Source organism: Girardinichthys multiradiatus, chromosome 4 (genome assembly GCF_021462225.1).
Source record: "Girardinichthys multiradiatus isolate DD_20200921_A chromosome 4, DD_fGirMul_XY1, whole genome shotgun sequence".
Lineage (NCBI taxonomy): Eukaryota > Metazoa > Chordata > Actinopteri > Cyprinodontiformes > Goodeidae > Girardinichthys > Girardinichthys multiradiatus.
The window spans coordinates 37,127,962-37,147,145 of NC_061797.1; the positions used below are offsets into that span (position 1 = coordinate 37,127,962).

The 19,184-nt window shown below is 40.2% G+C and overlaps 1 protein-coding gene across 1 annotated transcript in view; it reads right to left on the reverse strand.

Annotated features, from left to right (window-relative positions):
* LOC124867205 (ras-specific guanine nucleotide-releasing factor 1-like) overlaps window positions 1–19,184 on the reverse strand; it is a 50,450-nt gene extending 31,266 nt beyond the window's left edge. The window contains exons 1-4 of the mRNA XM_047363521.1: window positions 17,164–19,184; window positions 9,947–10,053; window positions 976–1,123; window positions 145–237 (exon numbers count right to left, since the gene is read on the reverse strand). Of these exons, the coding sequence (XP_047219477.1) occupies window positions 145–237; window positions 976–1,123; window positions 9,947–10,053; window positions 17,164–17,439 (624 nt within the window). The 5' untranslated portion in view covers window positions 17,440–19,184. The remainder of the gene's footprint in view (window positions 1–144; window positions 238–975; window positions 1,124–9,946; window positions 10,054–17,163) is intronic.

Consider the following 19,184-nt stretch of genomic DNA (forward strand, 5'->3'; position numbering starts at 1 on the left):
TGTTGGTTGAGGAGAATTTAAAAAAAATCTGCTGACCTTTCCCTTCCCAATCTCTCTGTATGAATTCACATATTTTTCCCTCTGATTAACTGATAATTTCTTTCACCGTTTAAAAAGCATAGCAGCAGAGGAGCTGCATGTCACCTTCTTGATCTTTTTGATCTCAGTGTCATCCTCACTTGGCGGTACCTCTGGATTTGACTGGATCTTTTCATTATCCCTCAGAAGTCCAGCAATCTAAAATTCAAGGGAAACAAAAAAAAATTTTAAAAGGTTGGAAAACATTGTATATGCATGTATATATGACAATATATCCAAACCATCCCTACATGTTTTATTGAGTCTATCATTTTTCTGTGATGCAAACTGCCTTTCGATCAACTTTGCTTTGGTTTATTAGCTGATTTAGATGAATGATAAATACAAACTAAATTAGCCAGAAAAAGATGACATTTGGCATCTGTTTTCAGGTTTGTTATATTCACACTTTCAGCACTCAGAATATGAATAAGAAAACTTTTAACAAAGAACTGATAATAAACAGCATCCATTACTGTTGAAGACTGTGGCCATGAAAAGGGAGAAAGCTGATTTGTATTTTGAAGTGCACCCTGAAGTATCATGAACAACAAAAGCTGACTCATCCATATTGAAAGAACTGGATTCAATTGAAACCTCCATTAGCACATTAAAGAGAGACACATTTGATCTAGTATAGGCTGAATAATGAGGATACAAAACATTCAACAGTATAATAGTCTCTAGGGGGCACTGCAAGCTACCACTCATCAGGAATTCATGACACTATGGTTTGAAATCTGTCGGGACCTTAGTCCCGTGAACACTGTCCTCTCTGCCTCATTACGTTTGGTGCATTGTTTCTGTCACCCTTTCTGTTTGTGTACCATACAATTAGATAAACACAGAAATATACAAACATAGGTTTGGCAAGACTTAAATTAGGAGGCAACTTACCTCAGATTTTAGCCTTTCTATCTCTATTTCCCCGTCCTCTATCTGTTGTCGAAGTTGTTTAGCTACTGTTTTCTCTGTCTCAACTATTTGGAGCAGATGAAGATACTTCTGCATGAGGGTCTCATGCTCTGTAGCCAGGTTTCTGTAACTGTACAAGCACACACATCCAGACATTGTGACTACCTCATTAATGAACTTTTCAGAGGATTTCCAAATATTCCTTAAGACAAAAGCAGACATGGGATCAGCATCAGTTTGAAGCCAAGACAATTTTATTTGTATAGCACAATTCAAACACAAGATGATTCAAAGTGATTTATAGGCAAATGAAGGAACGTTACAGAAAATAACATTAAACGTAAATAAATATATCAAAATAATAGAAAATATAACAGTAGAATGCACATTTGTCCTTTACCAGAAAGATGCAATGAACAATAATAATTTCGGTCCTGATTTAAAGAAGTTAATGCTTTTACATTTCCCAGGTGATTGGAAATTGAAGTCCAGAGCTGTACATAGGTCTCTGATGAACTCAGGGGTCTATATGGTTTAGATCTGACAATCCACTCTGAAATATTTTAGGCCCAAAACGATTCATTATAAAACATTAGTAAGAGTTTAAGAATCTATGCTTTTACAAACAGGCAGCCAGTGGAGGGACTTCAGATACCTGCTATTCAAGCAATATTGTTTTGATGATGGTAGACTCATGCCTACATGTTACATGTTCTGTTTTATGTATTAAATTTAGTAGTATGTTTTTACTGTGATTATTTTAACTTTTCTGTCTTATTGGGTGAGTTACTTTCATATTTTAAAAATGCTATATAAATAAAATTGGATTTAATTGAGTGGAACTGAATAGGGCTTTCATATGAAACCTTGCATGTTTGGAACCAAAACCTTTAACTTCTGTGTTCTCTATATTAAGCTACGATGAAATTGTGACCCATTGTATATACTTTTGGGATTGACTGTGGTTCAAAGGGAAAAGTAGCTGCCTTACAATCGAACAATTTGTGGGTTAGTTCCCAGCTACCTCCTGGCCACATGTTGCCTCCCAATCTGTGTATTGGTGCATACATGTGAGTGTGGCTTGGTGATAGTATGACTTTAAAAAAGCGCTATATACAGTATGTTTATACTATTTACTGTACTCATTGACCTTAAGGGACTGTGGTCATGTGAAACACACTGTGGTACTCCAAAATCGGAGCTAAATGGAATATACTATCATTGAAAAAACTGACTCGAAGATAGGGCCTCAAGGAACCCCATATATGGTATAGGTTTACTCAGATTTATATTTGCCAAACAACACAAAGTAGTCCCAATCTGCCTAGAAAGATCTAAACCAGTACAGCACAGTGCACATCAATCCCACCACAATTTCCAGTCTATCAATAAGTATATTATGAGCTATGTCAAACACAGCACCAAGCTCCAGAAACACCACAACATATTTATTGGATGCATTATTGTGAAGGTGTTCTCATTTGAGTCTGGGAGTGTTCATGTATTGTTTTTTGCGTGCTGCTAACACTTACTCACCACTAGATGCCACCAAGATCCTACGATGTGGAGGGTAGCAGGTGTTCCTCATTTCCATCAACCTGGAGGAGTATAAGAAGGTGGAGCTGTCAGCAGGTGGAGCTGTTAACCTCTGTGGTAACTCCAAATGGCCAAGCAATGAGATCTCAGTTTAAAGTTAAAGTTCATAGTCTCTTACCTCTCTTGTGCTCCATCCTAGAAAGCCTCAAGTCCTGGTCTCAAGTCCCTGCGACCTTCAGCTCTGGCTCTAAGTCCTCGGTTTGGATCCTGCCTCAGCCTAAGTATTCAAGCCTCAAAAGAAACCCATTTTGGATCAAGCTCCAGCTGACAGCTCAATACCGACATCTCCAGGCAAGCGAACCCTGCTCACCCTCCACCAATTGCTTCACCAAATCCTCACCAGGTAACCTCAAATCAGTAATATTGATCTGGATAATTCAACTGCCAAATACTCACCCAAAGTCCTGGATAACTCACCGTTTCTGCAGCAGCAGTCATCCCAGGCTCTGCATCATTCCTCCACTCCAACCACCTTTCATCAAACAGTAAGCAAAGATCTTGATCCAGTTCCCAGTAATCCCCATTTGTCTCCAGAGTACTTACGTGTCCTCCTTTCCCGTACAGTGCTGTGCCTCCAGTCCCAGTTCCAATTCAATATCCACTACCTGTTAAAATAAACTTGTTAAACTTTTCTCCTGCCTCCTGAGTGTCATTCTGCATGTGGGTCAAATCAGTGAAGAAAACAATGACAGAACACTCAGGCCAATCTGACCCAGCAGAGACAGTCACGGATCCACATTTCATACCCTCCTGGAACAACAACAACATTCATGTCAACAGCTAGATCAGATGGCTTCGCTCCTTCAACACGCCCTGAACATCCGAACATCCCAGACACCAGAGGGTGCCGCCGAGTCACCAGTTTATCCTCCAGTCTCACAACAACTTCCGTACCCCCGTGACGTCACCTCCCCAAACCCGGAAAAAATTCTCCGGTGAGATCAGTAGTTGTGGAGGATTTTTGTTACAGGCCCTGTCCCAATTCCCACACTACACCCTACGCCCCTCTATGAAGTGTTTACTTTGTACAAGTGCATGTAAGGGTTGAAGTGCACAGGTTACAAGCGTGCAAAATTGGAGAATTGGGACAGTAGGGGTTACGTCATCGACTTGCACCTCTGCACCGTAACTGCAACATCAAAAGGGCGGGACCGGCGCTGTTTTCACAGTCTTGCTGCTAAAACAACTATTTAAAACCTCAACAAGCAATTGTTTTGAGGAGAAAGTGCAGGAAGCGACGGAGGCTTATACACCAGACTCTCGCTGCGCCAGTGTTTGTTTGAAAGGTAACTTCAGTTTTATGGGCTACTGACTGCCCAGACTCACTCTGAACCCAGTGGTTTCTTACAATGTTGAGCCTGGAAAACTAGTAAAAGAAAATATTTGTCGGCTTGCTGTCTAAAGTTTACACAGTTCTTTTTATTCTGATTTGATGGCTGGTTACGTTGATGGTTGTGATTGGTTTTTGCTCAGAACGTCATCTGCAGCAGTGAATTGTGGGTAATATACTTCGGCGAAGTCCGCTTAGATGCGGGCTTCGCCGAAGGGCGGATGTGGGGCACAATTGGGGCAGGGCTAAGGACGACTCTGGAGAATTGGGACACACTACGCACTCAAACCCATCAACGGGAACGCGCAATTCAGGGACACAAGGGTGGAAGTGCGGGTATTGGGACAGGGCCACAGTGTTCATTGGTGTTTAACCATTCCCCACAGTCTTTCCCCCATGATGACGCTAAGATAGCATTCATTTTAGGGTTATTAACTGGCAAAGCGCTTCGTTGGGCAGAAGCAAGATTTATGGACTGTAGTCAATTTGGTTGTTCATTTGATGAATTTATCCAAGAATTTAAACAAATTTTCAAGTTAGATATAGACCAAACGACTGTGACCCGTCGCCTGATGGTGCTGAAACACGGAAATAGACCTGTGTCAGAATTTTCCATTGAGTTTCGTACCTTAGCAGCAGCTTCCAGCTGGAACTCCTGTGCCCTTAAGTCAGCTTTTTTCCAGTCCCTAGATGAGTCCTTGAAAGATGAGTTAGCTCTGGTTGAAGAGCCCAAGACATTGAATGAATATATCATCCTGGCCACTCGGATGGATAATTGCATGAGAGAAAGAAAGATTTCTAAAAGAGAACAAGTAGTTGATAGGTCCCGTCGCAATCACCACACCTCCAGATGAGTATAAATTCCCCTGAACCCAAACCCATGCTGTTAGGGTGCACCCGGTTATCACCGGAAGAAAAACAGTGGCGCAGGCAGTCTAACCAATGCTTATATTGTGGATCATCAGATCATTTTGTGATGGCCTGCCCAGTTCGACTAAAAGAGAGGGTCTGCCACCTTTAAAGGGGGAGATGGTGGACCAAAAAATTAACAGGAAGACCCCTAGATTGACCTTGTCAGCAACCCTCCTACTCCAAACAAAATCAGTTAAATCTATCTGCGCTCATAGACTCCGGGTGTGAACAAAACCTAATCGATCAGTCCCTAGTACAACAAGCTGAAATAGCCACAGAACCCCTAGATCCACCCCATCAAGTCCTCGCACTTGATGGGAATACACTCCACCGAGTTACCCATCGCACTCTGCCTGTTGAACTCATCATCTCTGGAAACCACGTGAAAAAAAAATGTTTTGTCTTCCCCATTTCTCAAAGCTCACTGGGTTTAGGATTTCCTTGGCTGCACAAACACAACCCCCATCTAAACTGGTCAGAAGGTCGGATCGAATGCTGGTCCACAAAGTGTTTATCTGTTTGTTTACAGTCTGCTGCCTCACCCATTTCCACCCCGGTCTATTCAGTGGAGACTGAGCCATCAGATTTGTCACAAGTTCCCGAGGAATACCTGGATTTAAGACCGGTATTCAGTAAATCAAGAGTCATATCACTTCCACCCCATCGTCCTTATGACTGCACAATAGACCTTCTGCCTAGGGCAGCACTTCCGTCCAGTCGCCTATACAATATTTCACACCCAGAAAGACAAGCCATGGAAAAATACATCTGAGTCACTAGCTGCTGGAATCATCCATCGGTCTTCCTCTCCGTTAGGGGCTGGTTTCTTCTTTGTAGGTAAGAAGTATGGTTCACTTCGTCCCTGTATAGACTACAGAGGACTTAATCAGATCACTGTGAAAAATACATATCCTCTTCCTCTGTTATCTTCTGCATTTGAACCAGTCCAAGACGCCACAATATTCACCAAACTAGATCTCCGCAACGTCTACCACCAGGTCCGGATACGTCAAGGAGATGAATGGAAGACAGCTTTCAAGACCCCCCTTGGCCATTTCGAGTACCTGGTAATGCCATTTGGTCACTGCAATGCTCCAGCAGTTTTCCAAGCCTTGGTTAACGACGTGTTGAGAGTTTTTGTAAACCTCTTTGTTTTCGTATATCTTGATATCCTCATTTACTCCAAAGACATCATTGAACATCAACGTCATGTCCGCTTAGTCCTCCAACGCCTCCTTGAGAAACAGACTTTTCGTTAAAGCAGAGAAATGTGAGTTTCACAAGCCATCAGTCACTTTCCTGGGCTTCATATTAGAGGGTGGGCAGGTTCTCCAATGGCCTACTCCAGATTCTCGCAAACAGCTTCAGCGTTTTCTCGGATTTGCAAACTTCTACCGACGTTTCATAAAAAACTTCAGCCGGGTCGCAGCTCCCCTAACCGCCCTTACTTCTACCAAACAACAATTCAAGTGGACTTCAGAAGCCGACACAGCTTTTTCCCTTCTTAAGGAAAGCTTTTCCCAGGCACCCATTCTGGTTCACCCAGATACCACAAAACAGTTCATCTTAGAGGTGGACGCCTCAGACACAGCGTATTGTCACAGTGCTCTGATTCGGATGGAAAACTTCACCCATCTGCTTTTTTCTCCCGTAGATTGTCCTATGCGGAGCGAAACTACAATGTGGGAGACCGTGAACTCCTAGCCATTAAGCTGGCCTTGGAGGAGTGGCGCCACTGGGTGGAGGGTGCAGTTCACCCGGTGCTGATATGGACCGACCACAAAAATCTTGCTTATATCAATCAGCCAAATGTTTAAATCCCATCAGGCTCGCTAGTCTATGTTCTTCTCCCGGTTTAACCTTTCTATTTCATACAGACCTGGAGATAAAAATGTGAACCTGATGCCCTGTCTCGCCAGTACTCACCATATGACTCAGGTAAACAACCAACCACCATACTTCCCCCCAGTTCCATTGTGGGTTCCCTAACTTGGGAGATTGAGAGCATTGTCACCCAAGCCCAACAATCAGAACCTGACCCTGGAACTGGTCCACCAAACCGCACCTATGTCGCTTCAGCAGTCCAGTCTAAACTCATTCACTGGTTTCATACATCAAGATTTTCAGCTCATCCAGGCACTAGTCAAACCATAGCCCTCATCTCATGAAAGTTTTGGTGGCCATCTGTACATAAGGATGTAAAGGAGTATGTCAAAGCCTGTTCTGTTTGTGCACGTAATAAATCCACTAACCAATCCCCAGCAGGGTTGATCCAACCCCTCAGCATCCCAAAAAGACTTTGGTCCCACATCGCATTGGATTTTGTCACCGGACTCCCTAGTTCTCAAGGTATGACAACCATCTTAACCATTGTAGACCGTTTTTCCAAATCCTGTCACCTTGTTCCTCTCAGGAAACTTCCCTCTGCGCTCCAGACAGCCCAGCTGCTGGTCAAGCATGTCTTTCGTCTGCACGGCATTCCTCAAGAAATCCTCTCAGATCGTGGTCCACAGTTCATTTCACAAGTATGGAAACAGTTTTGTACAGCGCTGGATGGCAAGGTATCTCTCACGTCAGGTTACTACCCACAATCCAACGGTCAGACCGAACGCATGAACCAGGAACTCGAGTCAACCCTCAGATGCCTTACATCCGTTAACCCTTCAGATTGGAACAAATATTTACCTTGGGTGGAATACGCTCACAATGCTCACATCTCCTCTGCTACTGGATTTTCACCTTTTGAAATTTCTCTAGGTTACCAGCCCCCTCTGTTTCCTGCCAATGAAAAGGACATAGCCGTCACCTCTGTAAATCATCACATCCGCCGTTGTAAACAGGTCTGGCAATCAACCACTCCACCGCACCACCCAGCAAAACAAGGTATACGCAGACAGGAAACGTTCACCAGCTCCTTAGTATCTACCCAGACAGAAGGTTTGGCTATCCTCCAGAGACATTCCCTTAAAATCCATGTCCAGAAAATTGTCACCCAGATTTATTGGTCCTTACAAAATTGAGTCCATAGTCAGTCTCACCTCAGTCCGTCTCCCTGCCAACCTCCGCATTCATCCAACCTTTCATGTCTCCCAGTTGAAACCTGTCCTCACCAGTACTTTGGCTCAGCATCACTCCTCCACTCCAACCACCTTTCATCAAACAGTAAGCAAAGATCTTGGTCCAGTTCCCAGTAATCCCCATTTGTCTCCAGAGTACTTACGTGTCCTCCTTTCCCGTACAGTGCTGTGCCTCCAGTCCCGGTTCCAGTTCAATTTCCACTACCTGTCAAAATAAACTTGTTAAACTTTTCTCCTGCCTCCTGAGTGTCATTCTGCATGTGGGTCAAATCAGTGAAGAAAACAATGACGTTAACATTTTTACCTGTGTACTCTGAGTAACGGGATTTGGTCAAAAACCTGATTGGAAAGCTGTTTTTTTCCATCAAAAAATTGTGAATTTGTTCATAAACTGCTTTTTCAATAATTTTTGCCAAACATTAAATATTAGGTATGAGCCTGTACCTACTTAATATCAAGGCATTCAGATTAGTCCTATTAAGAGGTTTGATCACCCCAGATCAGCATATAGCTTCCAGCACCTGAAAAGTGAAGAGAAGGATGCACTATCTGCAATGTTTTAGGTGTAACAACATGAACCACAGTCTTTACTTCCACGCAGTGCTATGCAGATATATATACAAATCTCAAAATTTGGGGAAACATTTGGTAGATTAGACACTTTGCGCCTGCTTTAAAATTTATATATTGTATTAATAAAAGTGGATTTATAGCTTCCTAAAAAAGTTAATCATTTTAACTGGACAACACAGGCTGTTAATCCTTTAAAGAAGACACGTAAGCAAAAATAATATATTTGTACAATAAACACTGGTGTTACTCTCTCTGCTTTTTATTATAATACTACAGGCCAGCCTTCCCTTATTGCCGCTATATTGACAGCCCACTATATTCTTCAATATAATCTTCACTAAGTTCAATCAATTGACCTTTTGCTCAGCAAATGCTACCTGTAAATATTTAATGACAGCTTTTATTACACAATTGTTCCTAATCCCCTTAAAATTGTTTCTCTCATTATATTGCTTTATCAATAGTACTGTTCCTTCAGCAATACGCACATAACATACACAGTGCAGCTAAATTTATGTACACCTCTAAATTCTGACACGTCCTGCAGGATTCCTGATAGGAAATTGTAATGGGGTTCAGAAGTGAGGACAAATGGTGGACAAGTTTATTTGAAAATCTATTTTAGGTTTGGAATTTATAGAACAAGGGTACCAGGTAATCAATTTAATTTGGTTACTGTTAACATCCACAATCTATCCATTCATTTTCCTTTCTTTGTTCCTGATGCCTGTTTCCAGTGTTTAGTGGGTGAGACACAGTCTGAGAGGTTGCCAGTTCTTCACAGGGCTGATGGTTTACACATGTTCATGATCCTAACCAGACCTTTATAAAGGGAAGACCTCAGCCCATAACCCATCCTTACCACGCTGAACAGTGAGTGTGGGACGCAATAACATGGTGACATGAACTGCTTTGAAACATCTCTACTGTATTATTGTGTGTACGAAGGACATTGTTAAAAACTGTTATGTGGGCTGCATGGTGGAACAGGTATTAGCACTATTTCCTTACAGCAAGAAGGTTTAGAGTTTAAATCCTGGATAGGGCCATCCTGTGTGGAGTTTGCATTTTCTCCCCTGGGCTCCTTCCGGGTACTATGACTTCCTCCCATAATCCCAAAACATGAATATTAGTTTATTTGACCACTCATGCGCTTAGGTATGAGCATGTATGTGCATGGTTGTCTGCCCCTTGTCCATTGACCTGCTGGATACTGTCACCAGATCCCCCCAATGACCCTGTAAAGATTTAGCAGGTGCAGAAAATGGATGGATGATGTTATGGTTTGAGCAGATGAAACTTGTCACGTTTAAGTCATTTAGTTCCTGTTGGATATCTGGCCCTGGCAATCAGCTCTCAGAGTAGTGATGGGCCATAGCTTTGCAAAGTCAGTGTCATATCAATTGCGTTTTTTGTTTGATTATTGAAAGTTGTTTATTCAAGCGGAAGTGTGTGTGTAACTTACCTGGCCTGTGTGATGGCAGCCACCCATTCGTCGCAGTCCTTGACTTCTTCTGTACGCAGCTCCAAAGGCTTCTGGTTCTCATGACTGAACGTGACAGTGAAGTAATACTGGAAAACACAATTGATTTAAGAAAGTTACTCATTAGGGAGAAAAATCAAGATTTACTTAGCTATTCTGAAGTGAGACATACTGAAATGAAATGTAGCAAAATGTCACACTGAATTTTTATACAAAGCCAACCTTCAATATGGAAACATTAATTTAGTAGGGTAACAAACAACAAATAAACAACATCGTTCCTGGGCTCTTTGGGAGAGAGACAGGCCCACAGCATTTCAGATCCTTCACCATATTTAACAGCGAGTATGATGTGATTTTCCACATATTCTTTCTTTCTTTTGTGCCATGTAAATGCACCTGGTTTGTTTCTGAAAAGTTCATTCTTAGTCTCTTCTGACCAAAGCACAAAGTTTCAGTTGTAATCCTGTAATTTTTGAGACCTTTGTTAGGAGAGAAAACTTGTTTTTTTCTTAGAACCTGCCTCCAAAACACCTGCTTGGCCTATAGATGGCATAAAATTGTTTTTATGAAGACACGGTGATTAAAAGATGCACCTCTTCACAGCAGTTCTCTAACAGTGACCTTTTTAAACTTGTTTTTTTTTTTCTCCTGCTTTACCATTTTCCTTACTATGCATGGTGGCAAACTAAACATTGGTCCTCATCTAGCCTCGTGGTCAGTAGCTAAAAGAAATAAGCCCCTGGGCAATGTCATTTCTTTACCACTTTGAACCAGAAAGTAATGAATTATGAAATGAAAGTCTCTAAAACCCAATCAACTCAAAAAGGTATAAAAGTATCAAATAAAAAAAGTTTCAGTTACATTTATTTGAATTTGTTATGGGTATCAACAATAAAGCCTCAAATGATTTAGTTAAAAACTAATAAGTCCTAACATTGGATTTAAAAAAAAAGAAGCTGTGTGAGATTGTGTGGCTACAATGAAATACAAAATTTATTTTACGCTTTTCTACACATTTTTAGGGCTGACAACCAACTTTCCTGCGTCTGTGTGTATGTAGAAATCCCTATCTGTGTGCTGTTTGTGTAACTTCACCTCTGAATTAACAGCCTCCAGGCTTAGGCCATTTCGTTTTGTTTTGTTTGTTTTATTTATTTGCCAGTGACATAAACACTCATTCTCTTTAACTGCAATTTGCAACCACAAAGGTTCAATTACAGCAATTTTTTAATGTACATTATGTTGAATCGTTCTCTAAAAGGCTCATAGGATAAAGTGGTGGTCAAAGAACAAATAATACAAATAGGCTATCTGTAGTCAAAACGCATCAAATTATATAACAGTGATGCATCGTAAACAGACCCCCACAAATCCAATATATTGGATTTGTTGTTTTTTTTCTTTCCCTTTAAAATATGAGAGCACTCATTTGTGAAGAGGAGTAATGTTCCATATTTCCTGATGAGCAGCAAAACAAGCCGTCATCAACAATGTGCTTCCCTTTTTGCGTCCTGTGACCTAAAGCATTAAACCTTTCAGGCTGATAAATTTAAATATACATCTTTATTTATTGTTTGTTTATTTGTATAGCTTAAATAAATACGCTGTAGTAAAATGAGACAACAATTTAAGAAGGAGAAATTTATGGGAAATGCCCAGAAAGTTTTAATATTATAGGTAAGGAAGAAAAAAATATAATAAAATTGATACAGACCTCATATTTGGTGTGAAAACATTTTTGTACTATTTTGGAAGCAATGTTCCCTGTTTTGTTTGTTTGCACCCCTTCTTGTTCATATAATACGCACATAAGTAGGACCTCTAACACAGTAGCATATTCCTTGATGAAAAGTGTCAACGTGGCTTTTAAGTGACAGCAGTCATGTTGTTAACATTGAAATGACTGATTTAACATTAAACATTTAGTCGACCAGAGTGATGATACATAACTGAAAATATACTGATTTTGGCATAAAGTAAACACATGGTAATAGCTAAAAAAAACATAAACCACCATATGAGCGACTAAGATGACCCACAAGAAATTTTTCATATAAATCAGCGTTTTCTGTGCTCACTTAATGGAGCACAATGCTAAGGCATATTGTTGCACATTTTGTTGGCCTCCTTCAAATGCACTTTTTCAGATGCAAATACAGGTTGCCATGGTAACTGGGCTTAAACGTAGCTCGTCTTCTAAATGGGGAATAAGAACATTTAAAAAGTAGAACACTCCAAAGAATACAATGAGAACGCAGAGACAGACGGGTAGGAAGGGAGGGAGGGAGAGATCTTTTTGCCTTCTCTGAGGAGTGCAGGGCTATAAAAAGCACCGTAGCCCTGAAAAGTGGCAGTTGGCTTGGCATCTATCCGCTGCATTGTCCCTCTCCCTGACACACACAGATAAGATCCAGCAACCCTCCTGGCGATCCCTCCTGCAGCTTCCACACACACACATACACACACAAGGTGTTCTACAAAAAATTGCAAAACCTGCTTTAATCTTTAACAGGTTTAATGTCAGGAGGGGTATAGTAGCATCGCCTCTAATGACCTCTGCAGTCAGCTCATCGACTCCACTGTCACTCTCTGTTTTTATCAGAGAGGTGAAAAAGGAAAAGGGTATCTGTATGTCCAAACACACATGGAGCATCGATTAGTCTTTTGTGTCCTTGTTTTACCTGTTATGTGGAGCTGCTGGGTTTTGCAGATCAACCCTGGTGGATACAGTACTAAACAGAGGCAAATATAGACTTCAAGACGTGTACACCAGATCAGATGATTTGTCAAAGATGCGTAGATTTGGATAAATATGAAAACATGACAGAAAAACAAGCAAATGTATTCCTGGAATGTTACATAAAGGAACACATGCTGAACAGAGGACTGTGTAATACTAACTGAAGGCTTTCAAATTCAGTTAATTCCAATGCTGAAATAAATTTACTGCAGCAGTCTGCATGAACGGCTGCTGTCATAGATGTCACTCAGCAGATATTTCATGCACGACAGGCCATGCTTGGGCACAAATAAATAAACAGACAGTACTGGTGTTTATCTGCAGATTTTTAAAACCTCAACATCCTACTAAGATTCTTTAGAGAATTTAACGCTTTCTAACTTCGGACTGCACATCTGGATCATGATATTAAAACCGACAAACCATGAGCAAGGAGCAAGAAGATGTGATTTTCACCATGGATAGAGACAAAAACACAAACAAGCACATATCACAACTGGAGGAGTCATGCATATAAGATTAAAATCTCTTTGCATTTTTAACCATCTATCCAAGAGCTAATAAAGTGAAAACCTGAAAAGTCAAAATAACAACTAACTGAATAACAGTTCAGACAAAATACTAATTATTTCTGTTGGATGGCAAATGATGGCATGCATATGTGAAACATAATAAAGATGCTTCCATATACAAAACATATACGACACATTTAAGATTAAGGAAACACAGTAAAGTGTTTCTATGGATTTTTTTTGTTTGTTTTGCTTTTTTACATGTAGTTCTTTTATGTATAAAGTGTGTTATTTCACTCATCAGCTCCCGGTTAAACCTTTGTGCATAAAGGCTGGATGTGATTTGAACTTACATGGTGGTAAAAATATATTCTCAAATAAAAAACATGCAGTAGTTTAAGCCTAGTGTTCAAAATGACATCAAAGGGGAGTATTTAAAATGAATGATCAGAATTTCCACAACTGTTTGTGTAAAGAACAGAGATCACCCAAGAAATCATCTGTTGACAGTAGCAGGGCGATTTTCAGCTTCTCCAGCTTCTGACCTACTGGTCAGAAGTTCAAAAGTCTTCGTTTTTTTCAGTCAGACAATCAGAATCAGAATCAGAAAAGCTTTATTGCCAAGTATGTTTTTGGACATACAAGAAATTTGTTTTGGCGTAGTCGGTGCAATACAGTACAAATTAAACAGTATAAACATATCTACAATATAATATAAATATATGTGCACAGTTTTAAGTGATGCACCATACTGCCAGGTTGTGCTGAGAACAACACTTTTTGATGTGGAAGTTGTTATTGAGGGATGACTCAAAGTTGACCAGTTACATTATGAGAGGGGTCCAAAGAGATATGAGAAACGGTTAAACAGAAAACTGAATTTTCTCTGACACATTGAGGCTAAACAGTGTGCAGCAAATTTTATTTGTTTTATCCTTTTCACATATAAACAGATGGACCTTCCAACTTCACAGTCTTGGAGCTTTTCACAAAAGATGTATCCTTCAAAATATCAATGGAGAAGCACAGAAATGTGTCAGCAATTAGAATATTGCACATGAAATAGACCCAGGCATGGAACAGCAGTAAAACAGAGTGATTAAGAACATGGCAATGAATAGAAGCAAAGGAAGAAACCAGCAGAGAACAATGAGAACCAGTGAACTCGTATACTGAGGCAGGGATGGAAGGTGACCAATGAACAAGAAGAGCTAATCAGATGGAATGAGGAGCAGCTGAAGCAGAGTGAAGGCGGAGCAGCTGAAGGAGTGAGACTAATTAACCAGAATAGAGCTGAACAGAAACACAAGAAACCCCAGGGAAGTATCTAACAGAAATCTAACAGGAATAAACTAATTACACAAAGAACACTAGAATAAACTAGAAAGCAAAACACAATATAATAAATTAATAAGGAAAAGACCTACTAACAATAATGAACACAGAGACATTAACTAAGTGGGAGCATAACAACAAGGAAATGATCAAAATATACACATAGTGTCAGGATCTGCGATTTTGTTCTTTGTTTTTGTTTACTTTGCTGTTAAAGGTTTTCCCTGTTCCTTTGATTAGTAGTTTACTTGGTTTAGTTAATATTTGCTTAAATTCTTGTGCTTGTTTACATGTCCTTAGATTTAGTTATTTCTAGAGTTACTAGTTATGTTTAGCTTATGTTTAGGTTTCTTTTCCCTGCTCCTCCTTGTGAGTTAGTGTTTGTTTATCTTTAGATCTAGTTTCCCTTTAGTTTATTTTATAGTTTAATTTCTCTAGTGTCCCTGTGTCTCCCAGTCCGGTCACCATAGTAACTATTCATTCCCTCAGTCCCCACAGCCAGTTCCCACACCTGTTCCCACTTCTCTGATTACCTTAGCTTCCTCTCATTGGTCCAATCTACTGCTCTCCCTTATATACATGGTTGTGCTCATCATCCCCCGCTAGTTCCTTGTGTAATGTCCTGTCTCTCCTCGAGCTCCTCGTGTTCTCCTGCATTTGTGCCTATGGAGTTTTTTCTCCAAGCCAACTTGTAAGTGCTGACTACAAGCCTTATTAAAGCTGATCTACTTTGCAATATGCCGAGCACTAGTCCCTGTGTGCATTTTGGTCCGAAACTACCTCAGACCGTCACACATAGACTATGTTGCTGCCACTGCTTTCTCCAAAAAGGAGGAGGTTGCAGGAGATGTAACAGGAAAAGATGGAAAACTGGTGAGGAGAATTTAATACTCTAGCAAAGAGAAACGAAAACCATAAAACTTATATATAGGAGGAAGTGAGGAGAAAGGCATGACAAGAAGGTATGAGGTGTGAGAATGAGAAACAGCTGAGGAGAGTTAAGGTAGGGAGATGAGGGAGAGGGAGAATGACTAACACATAGCAAAAAAGAGATGAGTAAAATTCTAGGAAAGTCCAAGAGAGAAAATCTAAAAGTACAGAGAACACAACAATAAACAAATAAATATGTATAAAAAGGAATTAACAAAAATAAAGACAACTGAGACATAAAAAGAAACCCCAAACTCAAATATCGAAAGATCATAACAGGTAAAGTTACTGAAAAAGTTTGTGTCAATCTGTTTGTTTGTTTTTTTTGTTTGTTTTTTTATATATATATATATATTGATAAAAACAAAATAATGATTAAGGATGTTTTTAGAGTGAATAAATGCAGAGAAAGTCTACTTTCAGTGGACAAAGGCTGAAAACTCTGAAGCAGATGTAAAACTAGAGTGGGTAGGGCACCTAAACTATAACCCATGGGCCTTTCTCAATCCAGCTCTGAACATAATCACCAATGTGTTTGCTATAGTCTTTCAAACCAACATTCCCTCTGTTAATCACACATTTCTGTAAATTTCTGTTTTCCCCACATTCAGCCTCGTTTAGCTAGTTGTTTTTTTACATTTGTTTTTCTTTGCATTTTTTTTATACCTCATGTAAAGCACTTTGTGCTGCCCTCATTTTAATGTAAAATAATGCTTTTATAAATAAAGACTGACAGTGATTAAAATACTTAAATTAAGCACGCACATACAACATGACAGCAAAAAACTGCAGATATTGCTGGAATGTAGAAGACGCGTCACTTTTTCCTTCAAACAAGATAAAAAGAAAGAGAAAAAAATACATTTTGAGGTCTATCTCCTGTGTTGCGTGAAAGCTAAAGAGACTCCACCTGGCAAAGTAGATTTTAGAAGGTGACTGCATGGCTCACTTTGCCACTTCTTTACTTGAATGCCATCAACAAACAGATTTCATTGAATGAAACAAAAACGTATTTGTAAACTGATTTTCAAAAACCCGCACAAAAACAAGTCAAATAAATCGTGAATGTACTGAGACGCAAACAGGGAACCTAATGCGACATATCGTTCACTGCTGTCTTTAGAGCATCATTATAATGAGCGAGCTATCAAAAGGACCGCCTCTATAAAGTGGGGAGACACAGTTGCCAAGGAAGGGTGCTATTAATATCAAGACAAGGAATTAAATCAATACGTCAAAGCACAGTGAGCAGCTCTCCTATGCAAGACCTGCAAAGTTTGGACGCAGCTGAAGTTTTCTTCTCAAATAAGAGCCGCTTTCCCCGAACATTTGTGGGTTTCGGAATACTTATGCGTCGAAAACGTTATGCAAGAGATAACTTTGGAACTGAAAAATATGTAACGTGGAGGTTTGCGTCACTGCTGCTGAGTTTAAACAAACTGCTTGAACAGATTGTTTTAGTGCAAAATTGGCAAACTATATGTCTGAATGACGCAATTACGTAAACCCACGTCAAGTGAGCCAAAATTGCATTTGCTTGCGTGACACTGTATGTTTAATAATAAATACAACAACAGTGCTGGCGGTTTGGTCGGTGGAACTGCTGCAGTTATCTGGAAAAGTTTAAGGGTAGCAAAACAAATGCATCCAAACTCACATTCCTTGGATCAGCCTCATACCTGCTTCTCTAAGCATTCCTTCGCTGACAGAGACGGTTTCGGTGACGGAGCCCGGTCACAGACACATCCCTCCAACAGGTACAGTCCGGAGGGGCGTGAGCTGGACTCATTCTCGAAATAAAACATCATATTCTGCAACAGGGCGAACCACTTCGAGTGCCATTTTGTGTTGTCTGAGTTTTTCTTACTCAAGAAGCCTCGCCTCGTCCCGTCCTTCTTCGCCAAAAGGGCCAGATAGGTGATGTGGCCGTCGTTGAGTCTCATCCCTTTCTGCATTGTGGCTGGGAATCCGAGAGGCTCGCCTGCGGATTCTTACATTTTTTCTTCTGGCTCTGCACCTCCACAGCACAGTCAGACTTGGTGAGCACCTTCAGCCCACTCCTGAGTTCCTCTCATCGCCCCTTTTCCAAAGACTTTGTTGCTGGGGGGAGAACAAGAAAGAAACTGATATGCGCGCAGTCACAGAGGCGCATCCAGACCACTCGAAGCTCACCACGCTGCGGGCATAGTACGGAGGACCCGACGCCGTGTCAGATCAGCCCTGCCGACCGCTCATGATGAGGCACAGAGCCGCCCGCGTGCATGAGAGCGCGCGCGCACACACTCAGCGAGCATCCTGCCCTCAGAAGGCAGAAGGAAGCGCAGTCATGTGATCTGTGCCCGGAGCAGCAGATTTCAGCACCTTGGACAGAAACTAGACGCACAGAGACGCATCCCCTGTGTACTTTTCTTCCTTTGATTATTCAAGACTGATAAGCTTTTAGAGAAAAAAAAAAAAAGCAACAATATAAGATACAAATCAGAGGACAATAACTGATGTGACAATCTGCCATGCAACTTAATCATACTTAATCAAGCTTTTCTTTTGGTTGTATACAAAATTCAAATAGTGCCTTGCATGAGTATCCTTCTCGCTTGAATTTTATCACATTACAGCCACATACATTTAGGCGGAGTTTATGTAATCAACTGATGAAAAAAAAGTCAAACATAATGAAGGTGACATGAAGATCGTTGTGGGTCAAGTTAGGGATTTTATTTTTGTTTTTACAAATTCAAATCTGAAAATAGTTATGTGTGTGTGTGTGTGTGTGTGTGTGTGTGTGTGTGTGTGTGTGTGTTCATCCTCATTTATTCTAATACTTCAAAATAAAGTACAGTGCAGTCAATTGCCTTCCTTGGCAACTATAGGAGAGCACCAGAGATCCACATCTTAGGTGGGAGAATCTATCAACAGACAACTAGAGTCGTGCAATCCATAAATCTGGCCTTTATTAAAGTGGTAAGAAGAAAGCGATTGTTCAAAAACACATTATATTATAGACATATTATAAAAGGCCTGCAGCTTTAAGTTAACCAAAAGGTGGGGCTGTGTGGAATTGCATGTCACACTTTTGATATTTTTAAATGTAAAAAAATATGAATCATTACATGTATCATTACACTCCCACCTCACAAAGGTGCACAACTTTGCATTGGTCAATCACATAAAATACCAATAAAATAAACTTAAGTTTGTTTTTGTACATAACAAATGTGAAACGTTCAAGAGGTGTGATTATTTTTAATGAGGCACTGAAAAGGCAGGGTAGTGACAAAGGAAGGAAGACAGGAGACATTAATACTAAGAAAAACACCCATCCAAATGAAACCAAAATCAAAATCTCTGGACCTCTTTCTAACATTTCCATCAGCCTTTTAAGTCATATTTAGTATGAGCTTGTGCTGATTTCTTAGCATCACATCAAAATCATTCACAGGAATGATCAGTATCTTATGTGACTACAGCTAATAGATATAATGTAATAACTTAGATTCCCGAGGCAACTTTTTTAAACCTTTTTAAAATAGATGCCACATCTTACCGTATTAAAATTAAAGTTCATTATTTGAATTTAACTGCAGAGAATTTAAGAGAATTCGGTTTAATTTCTTGTACATGAATGGATTACTTTATGATTTAAAAAATGAAATCTAATGGCATTTCTTGCAACAAAAATAAACTGTATTGAACCACACTG